The sequence below is a fragment of the Tamandua tetradactyla genome, chromosome 7 (genome assembly GCF_023851605.1).
Source record: "Tamandua tetradactyla isolate mTamTet1 chromosome 7, mTamTet1.pri, whole genome shotgun sequence".
Lineage (NCBI taxonomy): Eukaryota > Metazoa > Chordata > Mammalia > Pilosa > Myrmecophagidae > Tamandua > Tamandua tetradactyla.
In genome coordinates this window covers 112,712,337-112,728,426 of record NC_135333.1, presented here as the reverse complement: position 1 = coordinate 112,728,426, position 16,090 = coordinate 112,712,337, and the positions used below count along the sequence as shown (strand labels likewise).

The following is a 16,090-nucleotide window of genomic DNA, read 5'->3' as shown; positions in this document are numbered from 1 at the left end:
TCCTAAGATGACAAGGATAGTAAGTGACACTGCCCAGATTTGAAATCAAATCTATGGGTCTGACTCAATTATAACATCTGCCACTTTTTCCCATAGCAATAGAGGTAACGTTGGAGATCGACAGTCATGACAGTAAACTACTTGTCCCCATAGCAGGGACATTTGTCATTTTCAATTCTGTAAATCTTTGCAATATTCAATGTTTTCGAGACTGCATTGCTATTGCATCCCACAGAAAAGAAGGAAAAATAATAATAAAATCAATGGTTCATAGAAAACGTGAAATGCCTATATTTTGGGAATGGTGGGTTTTACCATCTAGGGATAAAGAACATGGAATATGGAAGGAAATTTAGGTTCTGGTCTTGGTTCTGCTCCTCACCAGCTTTTTGACTTTGGACAGTCACTTAACTTCTCTGAGCCTCAGTTTTCTCATCTCGAAAAGTATTCCAACTTCACAGAGTGGGTATGAGGGTCAAACAAGGAAATAAAAGATAAATAAGTACATGTTAGACTGTAAAATGTGACCTGTATCTTAGTTAATATATTAACTCTACCAGATATGCTGAAGTTGCTCTTTTGTTGCAAGAAAAAAAAGGACCTCTTTGGCCACTGTCTGGGCAGTCTCTGTTGAAGCAAGAATCAGGGGACATTAACCAGGTTAAACGAATGGTAATTGATTCTGCCAATTTATTTCCTGCTCCAAACTTTCTGTCTCTTTATATCCACACATCTGCAATATCATTTTTTTTTTGATGGAAACTTCCAGACTTACTCAGATGGGAGAAGGAAGGGGGTAGGACAAAAGCCCACATTTCTTCAGCTTTTCGGTCAACAACCTCATTTTCTTCTAACAGTTGAAGAGAACTTCTTATGAATAATGGATGATGGCCTGATGAATATGCACACAGCCTATTATGCCTGTGAGGTTTGGTAAATAATTTATGAGCTACAATGTTCCCCACCTTGTTACTGTACAAAAACTATGTAAAAAAAAACAAACCATATTTACACTTTGAGCTGGTAGGGTGATCTGTCAGAGAGACTGACAGCAGCCCACCCATTGCTGAAATGAAAATAAATAGAATAAAATATATGCATTTCAGGGTGAGAGGAGGAAATCTGTAACAAATGAGCATGCAAAGTCACATTCCTTGTCACAAGTTTTCAGAAACTCTGGCTTCTCACCTTAAAATGTCCCTGCATTGTTAGCAGCACCCAGGGCTAACTCCTCCATGACCCTGTCTCTTCACAGGACTTCCATATGACCAGCTAAAACTGGCAGCTGCTTCGTTGGTTAATGACAACTGTCCTAGCACTCCTTGGCAAAGCATTGCCGCCCTTCCTCTCCTGACGGCTGAGAGGGTTTTTTTTCCTGCTGAGTAATCTGAGTCTCTAGTTGTACCATCCTTCAACTCATCCCCACTTGTATTAGCCTTATTCCGTCAGCAACAGCAATGGGTGACTTTAATCTGGTCACTAGAAATGAAGAGAGAGAAAATTGGCAACCGGAGTAAAGAAGACACTTGGGAGACTATGGATGGATCCATGACATACATTTGAAGACCTGGAACCCTCTCAGTTCTCAAGCCAGGGAAGGTGGAACCCTATGAATTATCTGCTTAGCTTGCAAGAGGTTTCTGGGAACAAAACACAGTGCCAAGGGAGGCTCTTGCTGTCAACTGAGCATCTCTGACATGCTGTACACATGGAGATCAAATGAAAGAGGAAACCTAATGCCCTACCCATCCTCACTTAGGTAAACCATATACATTTTCAGGAAATGGAATCAAACAAGTACAAATGAATGGCCTAAAAAGTACAAATTATATAATTGAGGTTATTGGAGCAATGATGTAATTAAAATAATAAAATTAATTGGAGCAATGTGAAACTGTTCAAGGAGGTAAATTTTGAGTAGAGTTTGCAAACCCAATAAACTAGAAAGATTAGCAATAGGCATGGCCAGGCCTACCTCATCTGGGCCCTACCTCCCTTTCGAACCTCATCTTATGCAATTCCCTGTCACTTGCTATGTTCCGGCCTGACTGATCCTCTTTCCTGTCTCATTGCCTTTCTCTATGCTATCCTCTTACTTATCTCAGCTTTCAGGTCTTGTGATTTCTCAGGGAAGTCTTCCCTGCCCTTCACTGTTATTCTCATGTCACCTGCTTGTTTTCTTAATCACCATGTGTACTGCTATACTTATGTGTTTATTTTTTGTTCAATGTCTTCTTCCCCCAGTAGACTACACATTCCACGAGAGCAATCTGTTTTGTTCTCCAGTGGATGCTGAGAACCCAGCACAGTGTCTGGCACTTAGTAGATAATAATGTTGAATAAATGACGGTCAGAAGACATGAGAAGTGGAAGTGAAGGACAAAAAGAAAATGCTGCACTGAGGATCCTGTTGCAGAGTTTCATTTGGCATGGGAAAGAGATGAAGTCATTCTCTTTCCTCACCTATGGAAATATTTATATTGTTGGTATTTTGGGGGGGTAGATTATAAAAGCAATATATGTTTATTCCAAAACAAGTGCCAATACAAGTATTGTCTAGAACTCTCATACATTACTGGTAAGGATATAAATTTATTTAAACACTATTTAGCAATATCTACAAAAGTCAAACCTAGCAATTCTACTCTTAAGTATTTGTCCAAGAGAAATAAGTGCATATGTTCACCAAGAGACTTGTACAAGAATATGCATAGCAGCTTTATTTATGAGCCAAAACAGGAAATAACCCAAATGCCCATCAGTAGTAGAATGCATCAATGAATTGTACTATATTTATACAGTGGAATACTACCCAATAATACAAAAAGAGCAAACAAAACTGTGGCTCACAACAATATGGATGAACTTCAACAACAACAAAAAAGTTGAGTGACAGAAGCCAGATACAAAAGAATACAATGTGTCTGATTCCATTTATGTGAAGTTCAAGAACCAGCAAAACTTATCTGTGATGATATAAATTAGAGAGGCGGTTACTCTGGAGTTTATCAACTGGCAAGGGGTACAAGGGAGCCTTTGGAGGTGTTGGAAATGCTCTATATTTTCTTCTGGGTGCTAATACAACATCAAGTTGTACATTTAAGATTTACAAACTTTACTATGTGCATGTTATATCCCAATAAAAAAGTAAACAAACCAAAAAAGTAATATATGCTTATTGTCAAAAATTCAAACAATACAAAAATGTATACAATATAAATTAAAAGTCTCCTCCCAAAGAAAACCGTGATTAACAATTCGATGAATGCTTCTCTGAACCCCTCTGATTATATTTGTGTTTCTTTCTCCAAACTTCTCCTGATATCCATATAATCCAAAGCATTTGATCATTCTGTGTATGGAACAAAGTCACATGGACTAGCAGTTTCTGCCCTCCTGATAAGTTCAATACCATTACTGAACCCCTTCGCTTAAAGAGTGACAGGGAATACGAAAAAGAGAAACAACTCATACTCTCAAGATATTGACAGTCAAGAGGGGAGACCAAACTAGAACTTCAAGAACTATAATACAGGGTCATGAAGATTCAAACTACTGTACAGGTAATGATAACTTACACTTGTGTAGAGCTTCCAAAGTTTTATGTAGAGTTTTCAAAGTTTTTCACCTACAGGCTCAGAAACTTTGTACAAAACCTTGTAACATAGCCATTATAGATATTACCCTCATTTCATAGGTAATGGAGAAGTTAAATTACTTGCCTGGACTGCTGGTGGGAGAGTTGGGACACAATCCTAAATATTCTCATCCCTAATTCACTGGTTCTTCACAAATCTGCCACCAGCAGTACAACATCTTTTTAAAATTTTTATTAATAAAACCAATCAACATACAAAGATGAGCATTCTTAACATATGAACATTCCAGTACAACTTCTCTTGATGAAAATAGCCAAGTGATGCATGAGCTCTGCTGGACAGGCAAATTATGATGCTAGGTCCAGGAGGCAAGCTTCTGTGAGCCAGGCCTTTCCTTGGCTGTGAGCAAGTTCCCGGTAACATTTTGGAAAACAGGGTGTAGTGATGGTTTGGAGCCATCTGGCGCTGTTGCTCTCTCCCTTCACTTCTTGCGACATCCTTCCAGCAGTGGTCTTGAAGAGAGGTCTGGGGAGGGCTGAGTTCTCCTTAAATCTAGCAAGTGGCTTCCATTCTCCTCACACTACCTCTTACTCTCCGGAAACCTGGGCTGACAGCAGGCAAGCCTTTGTTGAGATCCACATACACTCACTGGATTGACAGAATTTCCACCTTCCCCAATTCTCCCCTCATTCCTTCTCTTCTCCTTTGGTCTCCCAACACCTTCCCCTTCCACTTGTCAACTACTTCTCCAATCTGCTCCTCCTCAGCCCCAAACTTAGCTTTTTCTTATCTGTTCCCTGTTCCTTACCTTCAAAAGCCCCTAGATAAACCAAACTCTCCCCACCATCACCACTACGAAGTGCGAACATTGTTTCCCTCCATTCCACTGAACTTTCTTTTCACTGTTTCCTGCTTCCTTGGATAAGAAGGCAAGGAAACTGTTTTAGACAACACAGTCCCGAATAACTGCTGAGGGTGAAGGAGTGGGTGGGAGGGAGCATCAAGGACCAGATGGAGAGACTCCCCGGGATGGAGCTGAAGCACAGATAACAGAGTACTGGTCACTGATGCCCGGCTCCCTTTTTTCCGACAGTGGAGCCGGGGCCTGGGGCTTGGGAAGAGACGTGAACTTCACTTTCAAGGTTGCGAAGGGCAGTTGACTAGCTCAGAGAGCAAAGACGGCGGTTGGGAGTGATCACCGTCACCGCCCCTACCCTAGGCACAAGGGGAGGTGGGACAGGGTCGCCGGGCCGGCCGCTGCGCTCCTGGGTCCCACTCTCCGAGCTTCAAAAACAAAGCGACTTCCAGAGGCACCTTGAAGGGGGTTGCGTAACCAGCCCCACCTATCCTCCCGCCCTACCCCCGAGGGGGGCTTCTAGGGTCTCACTGCAAGGAGAGGTCAGGGGCTAAAGGTTTCCTCTCCGCCCCCCATCTCCCATTCCCGGCTCCCCACATCCCCGGCCTTCCCGGACTGCCCGCCCAGCCCGCCGCCCCCGGCGGCTGGCGCGGGCGGTGCAGCATGCGGCAAAGCTCTTTGCATAAATTATGCTCATGACGCAGCAGCTAAAAAAATCCAAGTAGCAGAAGGAGGGGGGAAAAAAAAGAAGGGGGGGGAGAGAAAAAGGGGGGCCGAGGAAGGGGGGAAGGAAGAAAAATATATACCTGACCGCCCCCCCCCGCCCCCCTGCCTCCCGTTCCCGCTTCGCGGTCGTCCCCCTCCGCCCTGCGCAGCCCGCAGAGTCCCCTTCGGCGCTGCCCAGTCCGGGCTGGGGGCCCGGGGGCGGCGGAGGGTCCCGACCGACTCCCGGGCCGAGGCGAGTCCAACCAAGCCGCACTGGCTTCTTTGTCTGCAGGCGGCAGCAGCCGCGGCCCCGGCCCCCGGCCCCCGGCCCCCTGGCCGGGGCTGTGAGATGAATCTCTAATCGGTGGCCGCCGGGCACCCGGGGCAAAGGCGGCTCGGGCTCGGGCTCCGGTAAGTAGCGGGGTCCGGGGCTGGGAGGGGTTTGCACGGAGGGGGAGGGGGCCGGGCAGGGGAAGTTTCGGGTTTGGTTAATATGCAATGCCCGTAATTAGCATAATTTATATATTTATGATAAAGAGAAAAAAAAAAAAGCCGCGGGGCTGGGGCGGCAGGATGCTGGGCCAGGGCGGCGGGGAGCTCCGGGAATAGGATCACGCAGGGGCGTCTGCCTGGGGCGGAAGACCCCGGGGACAGCGCCCTCGCCGGCCCGCGGGCCAGCCTGGACTCGAGGTGGGGAGGGGGGCGGCTGCCAGGTGGAGCCCGTGGGGAGTCTAGACCGGGCCCCTCAGGATTCTGCCCCAGAAGCCCAGGTGGGGTACGGCTCGCACGGGACGCCTCATACCCAGACCCGGGGGCGACAAGGAGCGGATTCTTGTCCGACAGAACCTGGACGCCTGGGTTCCCTGCGCTTAGGGACAACCGAAGCGGCCAGAGGGACCTGTCACAATTCATTTCCCGAACTAACAGCCTGGCGGACTGATTGGGATCAGGGAATCGGGCGTAGCTGGAAGGGTCGGCGAGTGGTGGGAGGGTCACCGTCAGGCAGAGCATGAGCTCTCATAAATATTTAATAACAATATTATTATTAATAAATAATCAACATAATGGGCATTTTCACCTGGCAAGGCCAACGGAGTCTTCTAACCGCGTCTCTAGGGTTGCGACCCCTTACTCAGCTGTGATTTGAAGTCTAAAACCTTCACAGAATAGCCGCCACCGCTGGGCAGGAGAAAATAAAAATTGGCAGGAGCCCCTCCTTTGGCAGGTGAAAAGAAGCTCTCTGTATAGATATTAGCCGTATCTGCTTCTTCTGATTCCTTCTTCCAAAAGTAAAGGATTGGGCTTTAATTGTTCATATGCATATATTTCTCATTCCCTTACCTTGGTAATCTAAGCTGCCAACATTGACCTGTAGAAGCCATCTGGGGAATAATTCCATGTATTCCATTTGGATTGAAGTCATGGTGCTTAGGATAATGTTTCTGTGACCTGGTACTTTGCATATCTGCTGTAGAATTTCATTCATTCATTCATTGGTTCAACAGAAACACCCACTATTTGCTATGCTCCGAATACTACAGCTAAAGCTTCACACAGTTTTCATTGGGGGGCCAGCGAGGGGTAAGTAGGCAGATCATAAACATGAAAATGAGCAAAAATAATATCAAATAATGATTGTGTGTGTGATAGGCAATTTCTCTCTTCCTCGAGGTACTACAATTAAGAAAAAGTAAACAAGAAGAAATTTGCTCTTTTAAGGGGTCTCCACATTATGAAGAAACTTGGGATAAGAACATGTTCTTCCCTAACCCATATTTTCTCACTATAAAGTAATAATAGCAATCGTTCACGTTTTTATAGTGCTTTACAATTTAAAACATTTTTATATGTGCACATTGTTTAAGATAAAAAGTAATAGCATATTGTATGTATGTTGTCACAATAAAAATATAGCAGTAATAATCCTGACACTTATGTGCCTGGCCCTGTTTGAAGTTCTTTGCATAAACGTTACTGATTTAATCATCACAGTAACCCACGAGGTGGGTACTATAATTTAGGCCCATTTAATGAAATGGAATGGGGATCACCGAGGCTGTGAAAGGAGTGGGGCTGGGGAGGCACTGGCCAAGGGAGAAAGCTTGGCAATGAGGAGGTGGACTGATAAATAGGAAGGGGTATGTTTAAGTGTGGGCAGGGTGTTCCAGAACTCACTATACCTTCTTTGGAATCATTTCCAAGTTGCCCCAGTCCTGGGAATACGGGCAAAAAAATTAAAATAGAATGTGTGTTTTAAGTGAGAAGGTAGGAGATGTGAGGAGACTAAGTGCTGAGGCTGCGATATGACCTGATGTCTTAATGTATGTTTTTAGCCCATATCCATTAACCCCTCTTACATACCAGACATTTATACTAGACACTGGGGAGGTGGTAATAAGCAGATACGGTCTCTGCCCTCTTGGAGCTTATAGTAGGAAACATAACTATTTTCTATTTTTCATATTTCATGTGCCTATTCCCCTCCCCTTTTCCTGGATTAAATCAGGTTTGAGCACAAGGGAGTATAGTAGGCAGGAGGAGAACCTCAATTAAAATTTGTCCTAATTAACCTTGTCTTTATTATTTGACTATATATGTCTCAGATTGCATATGGTAGGTTGGGAAAAGGGAAATAAAGTTGTTTGCTACTTCCCTTTGTGCCGCTCCATCTCTTTCGGTTTCTTATGGCCCGTGTGTCTGTCATTGGTCTACCAACAGCTTGGCAAGCCATTTATCTCTGCTCCAGGTCCAGAATCTCTGGGGGTCTGAAGCAAAACTAAGAGCCTCTGTTTTTCAACGTGTTCTGATTCTTGGGGGCCAAAACAACCCCCCGCTGACCTTCCTCCTGTTTCCTTTAGGAGACTCAGTGTGGTGGCAACAGGACAGGTGTCTGGGGCAGGTGGGCACATAGACTCGAAGTTGGCTCTACCCCTGACTCTCTGTGCCCTTGGGCAAGGCACCTGACCTCTCTCTCTACCTCAATTTCCCTGTAGATAAAAATGGGGATCATAATAAGAGCACCACACTAATCATGTCACTTACATGATTCCATATCATCATATAACAACCCCATAAGGCTCACCCATTTAAAAGATAAGGAACTTGAGGTTCAAACAGGTTAAATCAGTTGCCCAAGATTATACCTGTTACATGGCCCAGCTGGGATTTTTTTTTTATGTAGAGAAGATGTGGGTTTACAGAACAGTCATGCATAAAATACAGGATTTTCATGTACTGCTCAATTATTAACACCTTGCATTGGTGTGGTACGTTTGCTACAATTGATGAAAGACCGTTTAAAAAATTTTATTATTAAAAAATTTTTTTTAAAACATCCTGTACAAACATGAACATTCTTACCATATGATCATTCCATTCTTGGTATATGATAAGTAACTCACAATATCATTACATAGTTGTATATTCATCACCACGATCATGTCTCAGAACATTTGCATCACTCCAGAAAAAGAAATAAAAAGAAAAACATTTGTACATACCATACCCCCTCCCTTTCCCCCTCACTGATCACCAGCATTTCAATCTACTAAATTTATTTTAACATTTATTCCCCCTATTATTTGTTTATTTTTAATCCATATATTTTACTCATCTGTCCATAAGGTTGATAAAAGGAGCATCAGACACAAGGTTTTCACAATCATACAGTCACATTGCGAAAGCTATAGCATTATTCAGTCATCATCAAGAAACATGGCTACTGGAGCACAGCTCTATGGTTTCAGGCAGTTCCCTCCAGCCTCTCCATTAAACCTTAACTAAAAAGGTGATATCTATATAATGCGTAAAAATAACCTCCAGGATAACCTCTTGACTATGAAATTTCTCAGCCATTGACACTTTATTTTGGCTCATTTCTCTCTTGCCCCTTTTGGTTGAGGTTTTCTCAATCCCTTGATGCTGAGTTCCAGCTCATTCTAGGATTTCTATCCCACCTTGCCAGGAAGGTCCACACCCCTGGGAGTCATGTCCCATGTAGAGAGGGGGAGGGCAGTGAGTTTGCTTGTAATGTTACTGAGAAAGAGGTCACATCTGAGCAACAAAAGAGGTTCTCATGGGGGTGACTCTTAGGTCTAATTTTAAGTAGGCTTAGCCTATCCTTTGCGGGGTTAAGTTTCATATGAACAAACCCCAAGATTGGGGGCTCAGTCTATTGCTTTGGTTGTCCCCACTGCTAGTGAGAATATCAAGAATCTCCACATGGGGAAGTTGAATTTTCCCCCTTTCTCACCATTCCTCCAAGGGGACTTTGCAAATACTTTTTTGTTCAAATTGCTCTGGGATTTACTGGGGCATCAGAAAGCACATTTTTATAATTGTACTATTAACTATAGCTCGTGGTTTAACTTAGGAATCACTGTTGTGTTGTGCAGTTCTATGGATTTTTAATTTTTTAAATTCTAGTACTATATATATATATATCACCTCTTTTAACCACATTCAAATGTGTAATTCAGGGCTATTGATTACATTCACAATGTTGCCAAGCTGGGATTTGAATCTGGGTTTTTCTCTGAAGTCTATATCCTTATCTCACTTTCATCCCCCAACTCTCTCCTCTATGAGAATGGGAATAATCGTAACTATTGTCATTGTTTTCAGAGTTTTGAACAATAACTTCCAGGTAAGCTCTCTTCTTTTTTATCACTGGGATTTACCCATGAGAAAACAGATAAACACGGGATCCTGTCCCCTGTGGACAGTCTCACAGCTGGTCAAGCGTCGGTATTGGTTTCCTTAACCACTGAGCTACATGGCTGGTATCGGAATTGAATAAGAATAGTTAACATTTATTGAACCCTTACTATGGTTTGCTATACAACTATCCCCATTTCAAATAGAGGTTAGGTCCTTGCCCAAGGTATGACAGCTGAGAAGAGGTGAAATTAAAAGATGAACCCAGGTTCTTAACTGCTACGCTAAATTGAAATGAGATAATGTATATAAATGATTATAATAATCATTTAAAAAATCTTCTGAGTGCTTACTATGTGCCAGCCATCGATCTAGGTAGCCTCTTTACATGCACTAATTAATTCAATCATCATAATAATCCTATGAAGTAAATGCTATCATTCCCATTTTTATGAAGAAGCTAAGGCATGGAGATTAAATAATTTGCCCAAAGTCCTAAAGCTAGTAAATATCAAAACTGAGATGATGAACCCAGGCAAGTGTCTCCAGATTCTGTGCTCTTAACCCCAATACTATGTATAAAGGATCTGGATCCCAATAAACTATGTAATGATTATTATTCTCTGCCAGTGGGAAGGGAATTTTGTGTCCTGGGGCCAGAAGTAGAGGGATGGGAGGACATGTAGGAAAAAAAGACATCCTCCATCTAACAATGACTTACCTGAAAGAGAGGGTCTGCCTGCGGACTGGCGATGTAATATCAGGGCAGATAACACAGTGCAAGAGAGGGTGCGGTGCTTCTTCTCACCAAGTGCTGGAGCTGCGTGGGCCAGGGTGATAGAGAGGGGATTCTAGGCATCTGGGAAGGTAGAATCAACAAGACTTGCTGAAGGAGTAAATGTAAGGTGTCGGAGAAAGACAGAAGCGAAGATGATTGCAGGTTTTCGACTGAGCAGTTGTAGAAGGGAAGGATGAAGCTGCCATTTGCCGAGATGGGGAGGCTGTATACATACAAGTGGGGCAGGTTTGGGGCAGAAACAGGAGTTTGGTTTTGAGCATGGTGAGTGTGAGAAGACACGAGCCATCAGTAGGCAGTTGGATAGATGAGTCTGAAGTCTTGGGGTGAGGCTCCAGGGAGCGAGGGGAGAGCGGTCTGGCTGAACCATTCAGCTCAGCCCCAGCTACTCTTCTGTCTGTACCAATCAATCTGCGGCTTCCTGCTCTTGGGGCCTTTCTGAGTTGCAGCTCTGCAGGGGGTAGGATGATTTCAATTGAATACGGTAAAACCTGCCACTCCTTGGAGTCTGCTAAATGAAAATGTATTTTACACCTCAAAACTTTAAACTTCAGTGAGTTTTAAGGGAGTGATTAATAGATCTGAGTTCAAAGTCTGAATCCCACACAAGTACCGTTACCCTCTACATAAGACAGGATTTTTTTTACACACACTTTCATACCTGAAACACCCCGCTGTGGAAGCACGGCAACGAGGACCACACAGAAGTGCAGAAGCTGCTCCTAGAAACCCTCCACCTGTCTCAATTCATCCATTGTGGTACATATTCGTTCTGTACTGTAGTTAATTTTTTATTTCCTTGACTCCCCATATTAGCCTGTAGGCTTGTTGACTAAGGTGGGGAATGTATTTCTTTTTTCTCCACTGTACCCCCAGTGCCTGGCACCTAGCTGCCACTGAAATATTTGTTGAATAAATGAAGGTTGAGGCACTTCAGATTTCTCTTAGTAGGATCTCAGGCTATTCCTAGGGAGTTCTGATTTGTTGGGGGTTTCCCCAGTGCTCCTCCTGGGTGTCTTGGAATTCCGCTCTAAGCCCAAAGCTCTCCCAGAGGGGAATGACGGAGCACCAGGTCCTCTATCTATCCTGGACCTCTCAGGAGTCTCAGAATGTGGGCAGATGCGTCAGCACCTAGGGGGTTTATTCTTTCCCCAAGGTTGTCTGGGTTTTCAAATGTTAGCACAGAAACGCAGGGCCTCGCTCGGTGAGCCATCTGTTAACCAGTTTGAATGCCTTGCCAGGTTTAATTCAGATAGTGTTTTTCAAACTTGACTCACTGGAGAAAGAAGGCAAAAAAGGAAGCTTTAACCAGGGCAGCCCTGCTGTGATCTGTTTACATGTTGCGGTTCTCCTTCTGGGGTAGGGACAGGATTCCCTTCTCTTAAAACAGACAGCTGATTGCCCCTCCTCACCAGCTCTAGTGGTCAGGCTGTGGACACTGCGTGGCATCATGGGCTCAGAGGAGGCCATCCAGATCTGCTCTTCACCCTGGTCATGGGGGAAATGGTCGAACAGCAAAATGAAGATGACTGCCTAGTCACTGAGACCAGGCCACATTCTGAGGCTTGAAAAAATGTGGGAAGTTTCTGGCAAGGTGTTTGGAAGTTGGTCCAAGGGAAAGTCTCCAGAAGTCAAGCCAGGGGAGGGCACAAAAGAGAGATCAGAATCAAAAGGGTAAATGTCTGCTTATTAGAGGGATGTTTATTTCACATATGTGTCTCTGATAGGAGCCTTCTGAAGGTAAGACTAAAAGAGACAAGGGAGGCCTTTGTCTCCGTTCTGCTTGGATTTCCAAATAAGGATGGGCTGGTTGGTGGATTAAGGTCAACCTGGGTGTGGTCAGAGGCTCTGATCCAGGACTGACTTTACCCTTGACACAGAGGACAGGACACCTAAGACCTGGATTGATATGCATAAACGCCTAGAATCTCAAGGGTGATAGGGATGCCAGGACCACCCACGCCTTGTCTGCTACTTGCATCCCCCCAATAACACAGCCACAAAGTGGGCACACAGCACCTGCTTAACCACTCCCTGAAAATGGCCATGGTTGGCAGCATGTAACCAGAGGCAACAACTGGACTATGAGTAGACTTTAACCTCCCCCTTGCACAGATGTCCCTTCATCCCACAATGATGGCCACAGCTCTCTCTTGTCTAAAGGCCTTCTTTGGAATTGGTAAATTCTTCTCCCTATGAAATATATTCATTGAGCTATAATGGACCCAATTCCACCTCGCACATCTTCCTTTCAACTTTGCATCTGCCTGTAATTTGAATTTGTTTTTAAATGTCTTGCTAATTGACTTCTATAGGTAACAATGTTCATGGCTCATCTCATTTCTCACCCGGAAGTGGTGGTAAATTGACAAATTGTCTGCAAAACTCATGGAAAGCTCCCATGTATAAAATCTCACCCAGGAATGATCCTAAAACCCCAGTGAGGTACACAGATGTACACCAGGTCTTCCAGAGAATTCCTCTACCCATCCATACCCCTTTATACTCTCTTAAATGGGAAAAGCTCATTTACTCGTCGTTTCAAACCATTAGGTGTTTTGAATTGCTTGCACTACCCTTTACCCCCACTCGAGGGAGTCAGGAAAGGAAGGAGAAGGAAAGAACTCACGGTTCTCCTTGTCTGGTTGATCAGGAATGGTCTGCCAAGGGGCAAAGATGCTAAAACCCAGGGGCAACCCAGCAATTCCACTTCTAGGTACAGTGTTCAAACAAAAACCTGTACATAATTGTTGATAGCAACACTACTCACGATAGCCTAAAGGTGGAAACAACTCTAATATCCATTAACTGATGAATGAATTGTTCAAATGTGGTCTATCCAAATAATGGAATAGTACTCAGCCATAAAAAGGAATGATGTAGTGATACTGCTACAACATAGACAAACCTTAAAAGCATAGGCTAAAGTGAAAGAAGCCAGAAACAAAAGGCTACACATTGTAGAAATTCATTTATATGAAATACCTAAAATAGGTAAATCCACAGACAGAAAGTAGATTAGTGGTTACCAGGGACTGAGGGGGAGGGGGAATGGGAGTGACTGCTTAATGGACACAGGGTTTCTTTTGGGGGTGATGAAAATGTTCTGCAACTAGATAGTGGTGGTGGTTACACATCATTCTGAATGTACCAAATGCCACTAAATTGCAGATTTTAAAATGGTTAAAATATGGAATTTTATGTTAGGTGAATTTTACCTCAAATGAAAAACAAAAGCCTAAGGAGTGGAGAAGGAGGAGAAAAGGGAATGGTGAACTTAGTTTTCTCACTTGTGACATGGCAATAATAATTCCCCCCCTCCACAGAGCTGGCATGAATTAATCATGAATTAGTGTTACCAAAAAAACACTGTAGGCTCTCAAAGTAAACGTTAGTTATGTCAGTTGTCTTCTTTCCTGTATAAGTGGCTTCACCCATTCATTACCTTTATTATGACTGTGGTTTGTGGTTCTAGACAGACCACCTGTCCTCACACATGCTTTTCCCACTCCTTCTCACTGCATGTGGCAGACTGCCCTGCCATCTGGATGTCTTCCTGCCTCCTGTGTTACAAGCCAGTGTGGTCCTTGAATCATTGCCTTGGAATCACCTGAGATCTGATTCTGTGGGACCCACTGCTTAATCAGAATCTCTGAGGATACTTGGGTGGGAGGTGTCTGTTGAGGGTTGAGAGTCTGCATTTTAATACATTCTCTCAGTGATGATAATACACATTAAAGTTTGAGACTATTGTTTTAACTCATTTCCATCTGTACCATCTCCTCTAGGAAGTCTTCCAGGCTTTTCCACTCTGGGTATCACAGTGCTCCTTAGCTGTGTCTGAGGTTCTGAATACCTGGGTTCTGTTGGCTGTGCTCTTTCCCGTTGGTCAGGGGAACTCTTGGGATGGATACTTGGTTCTCTCCTTCCTCTTGTCACCCTGTGCACAGATGTTCCTGGTTCCTCCTGAGTATAGGCTCTCGTGGGATGCCGTAACTTTTAAAGTTCTTAGAATCCTGTTTCCTGTACTTCTACAGATACTTGAGAGAACTTAGCCTCTCCCTCTTCCTTCTGTTTCTGACTTTTCTAGATGGTCTGGAATTTATATTACTGTGTCACATCAGCCTCTGCTTCTCCCACCCCATCTCACCCCACAGGATGCACTAGGTGGGGGTCGGCCCCCACCCTACCCTGACAAGTGGCCATGGATCCGGTGGCTGGGCCAGAGGCGTCTCTGACTGTCAACGAGCAGGTATCTTTCTGGGGTCGGGGGATATCCCTGATGGACCAAAGGATGTGGGCAAGGGAAGAAGACTCCACAGAGCCCCTGCTTGACTGTTTCTTACTAAAGTACATGGCCATTTCACCTGTCCATCAATGCAGCTGCCAGCTGGGATTTCTCAGGGGCTGAATTTGGAGACGTAAGCTGTGACTTTTAAAAGTGAAATTAAAATGTACAAATATGTATGTTTACATAGGGAAACGTCCAGACATCTGATAAGGTTTTTGTTGTCGTTGTTGTACATATTTTCTAGTTTGTCGTTATTGTACATATTTTCTAGTTTTTCTTCAGTGATCCTTTATTACTTATGTGATTTTTAAAAGGAGAAAAAAGATTAAAATCTCATAATATGTAGTTGGAGTGAAGTCCCTTATAGGTCAAGTTTGAGTTGGAAAGGGAGCTGCTTTGGGGGGGGTTGTATCACTCATACTCCCCTTACGGGTCACATTGTGACTTTTTCCCACAGAGTCTTTCTGGCCGGATTCAGTTTGCAGATTTAAGGGGTGTGTTGCGTTGTGGGAGTGGCTTTGGGCAGGGACCAGGGGCAGAGAGGGTCTGACAGAAAGTTTTGTCATGTACAGTTTGTCTCTGATCCTTGAATGGTCTAACTAGAAGCAGTTCGGTGCTGGGGGTAAAGTGCTGCGTGTGGAGCAGGAGATGACCAGGCATCTCAGGGAGGCTCAAGGGACCACCTGCATCGCTTGTGCACAGAGGACACCCCTGAAGGCTGAGTGTGGCCACAGCAGATGGCACTGTTAGAGCCACCGGCCCACAGGCTTTAGCTGCAAGGCTCCAGTCCAGGAGGGGGACTGGGAGGGAAAGACTAAGTCTTCAGAATTCCTGACCCTTCTTTCAGGAAGTTAGCTTGCAGGGTTTGGGAAATAAAAGGAATCAGGAGAGCTTTAAAAATTTACTCAACCTGGAATTAAAAATTCCCCTTTATCTTTGGGGAACTGTGGTTTCATGGGGAGTGAAGAGGGATGGTCTCCCTGGCCTAGCTTAAGTTATGGCTATCATGTAAGGGACTCTCATTACCACACTCCAATATTCCAGCAGTTAAGAGGATGTCTTTATAAGATTGGAGGGTGAGCCATTTACCACTCCCAGAACCAAAGCCAGGAGAGGGAGCAAACAGAAATATCCCCAGGTAGCTTGGCTCTGAGGGATTTTTTTCCATTGCATGAGACCCTTCTCAC

The 16,090-nt window shown here is 44.2% G+C and overlaps 1 protein-coding gene across 2 annotated transcripts in view; it reads left to right on the top strand.

Annotated features, from left to right (window-relative positions):
* POU6F1 (POU class 6 homeobox 1) overlaps nucleotides 1-16,090 on the top strand; it is a 40,610-nt gene that overhangs the window by 10,493 nt on the left and 14,027 nt on the right. The window contains exons 1-2 of one of the 2 annotated variants that reach the window (XM_077170923.1): nucleotides 5,209-5,571; nucleotides 14,770-14,864. In XM_077170923.1, coding sequence (XP_077027038.1) covers nucleotides 14,817-14,864 — 48 coding nt within the window. In that variant the 5' untranslated portion in view covers nucleotides 5,209-5,571; nucleotides 14,770-14,816. Of the gene's footprint in view, nucleotides 1-5,208; nucleotides 5,572-14,769; nucleotides 14,865-16,090 lie in introns of those variants that run through there. The other variant, XM_077170922.1, reaches the window with a different exon arrangement.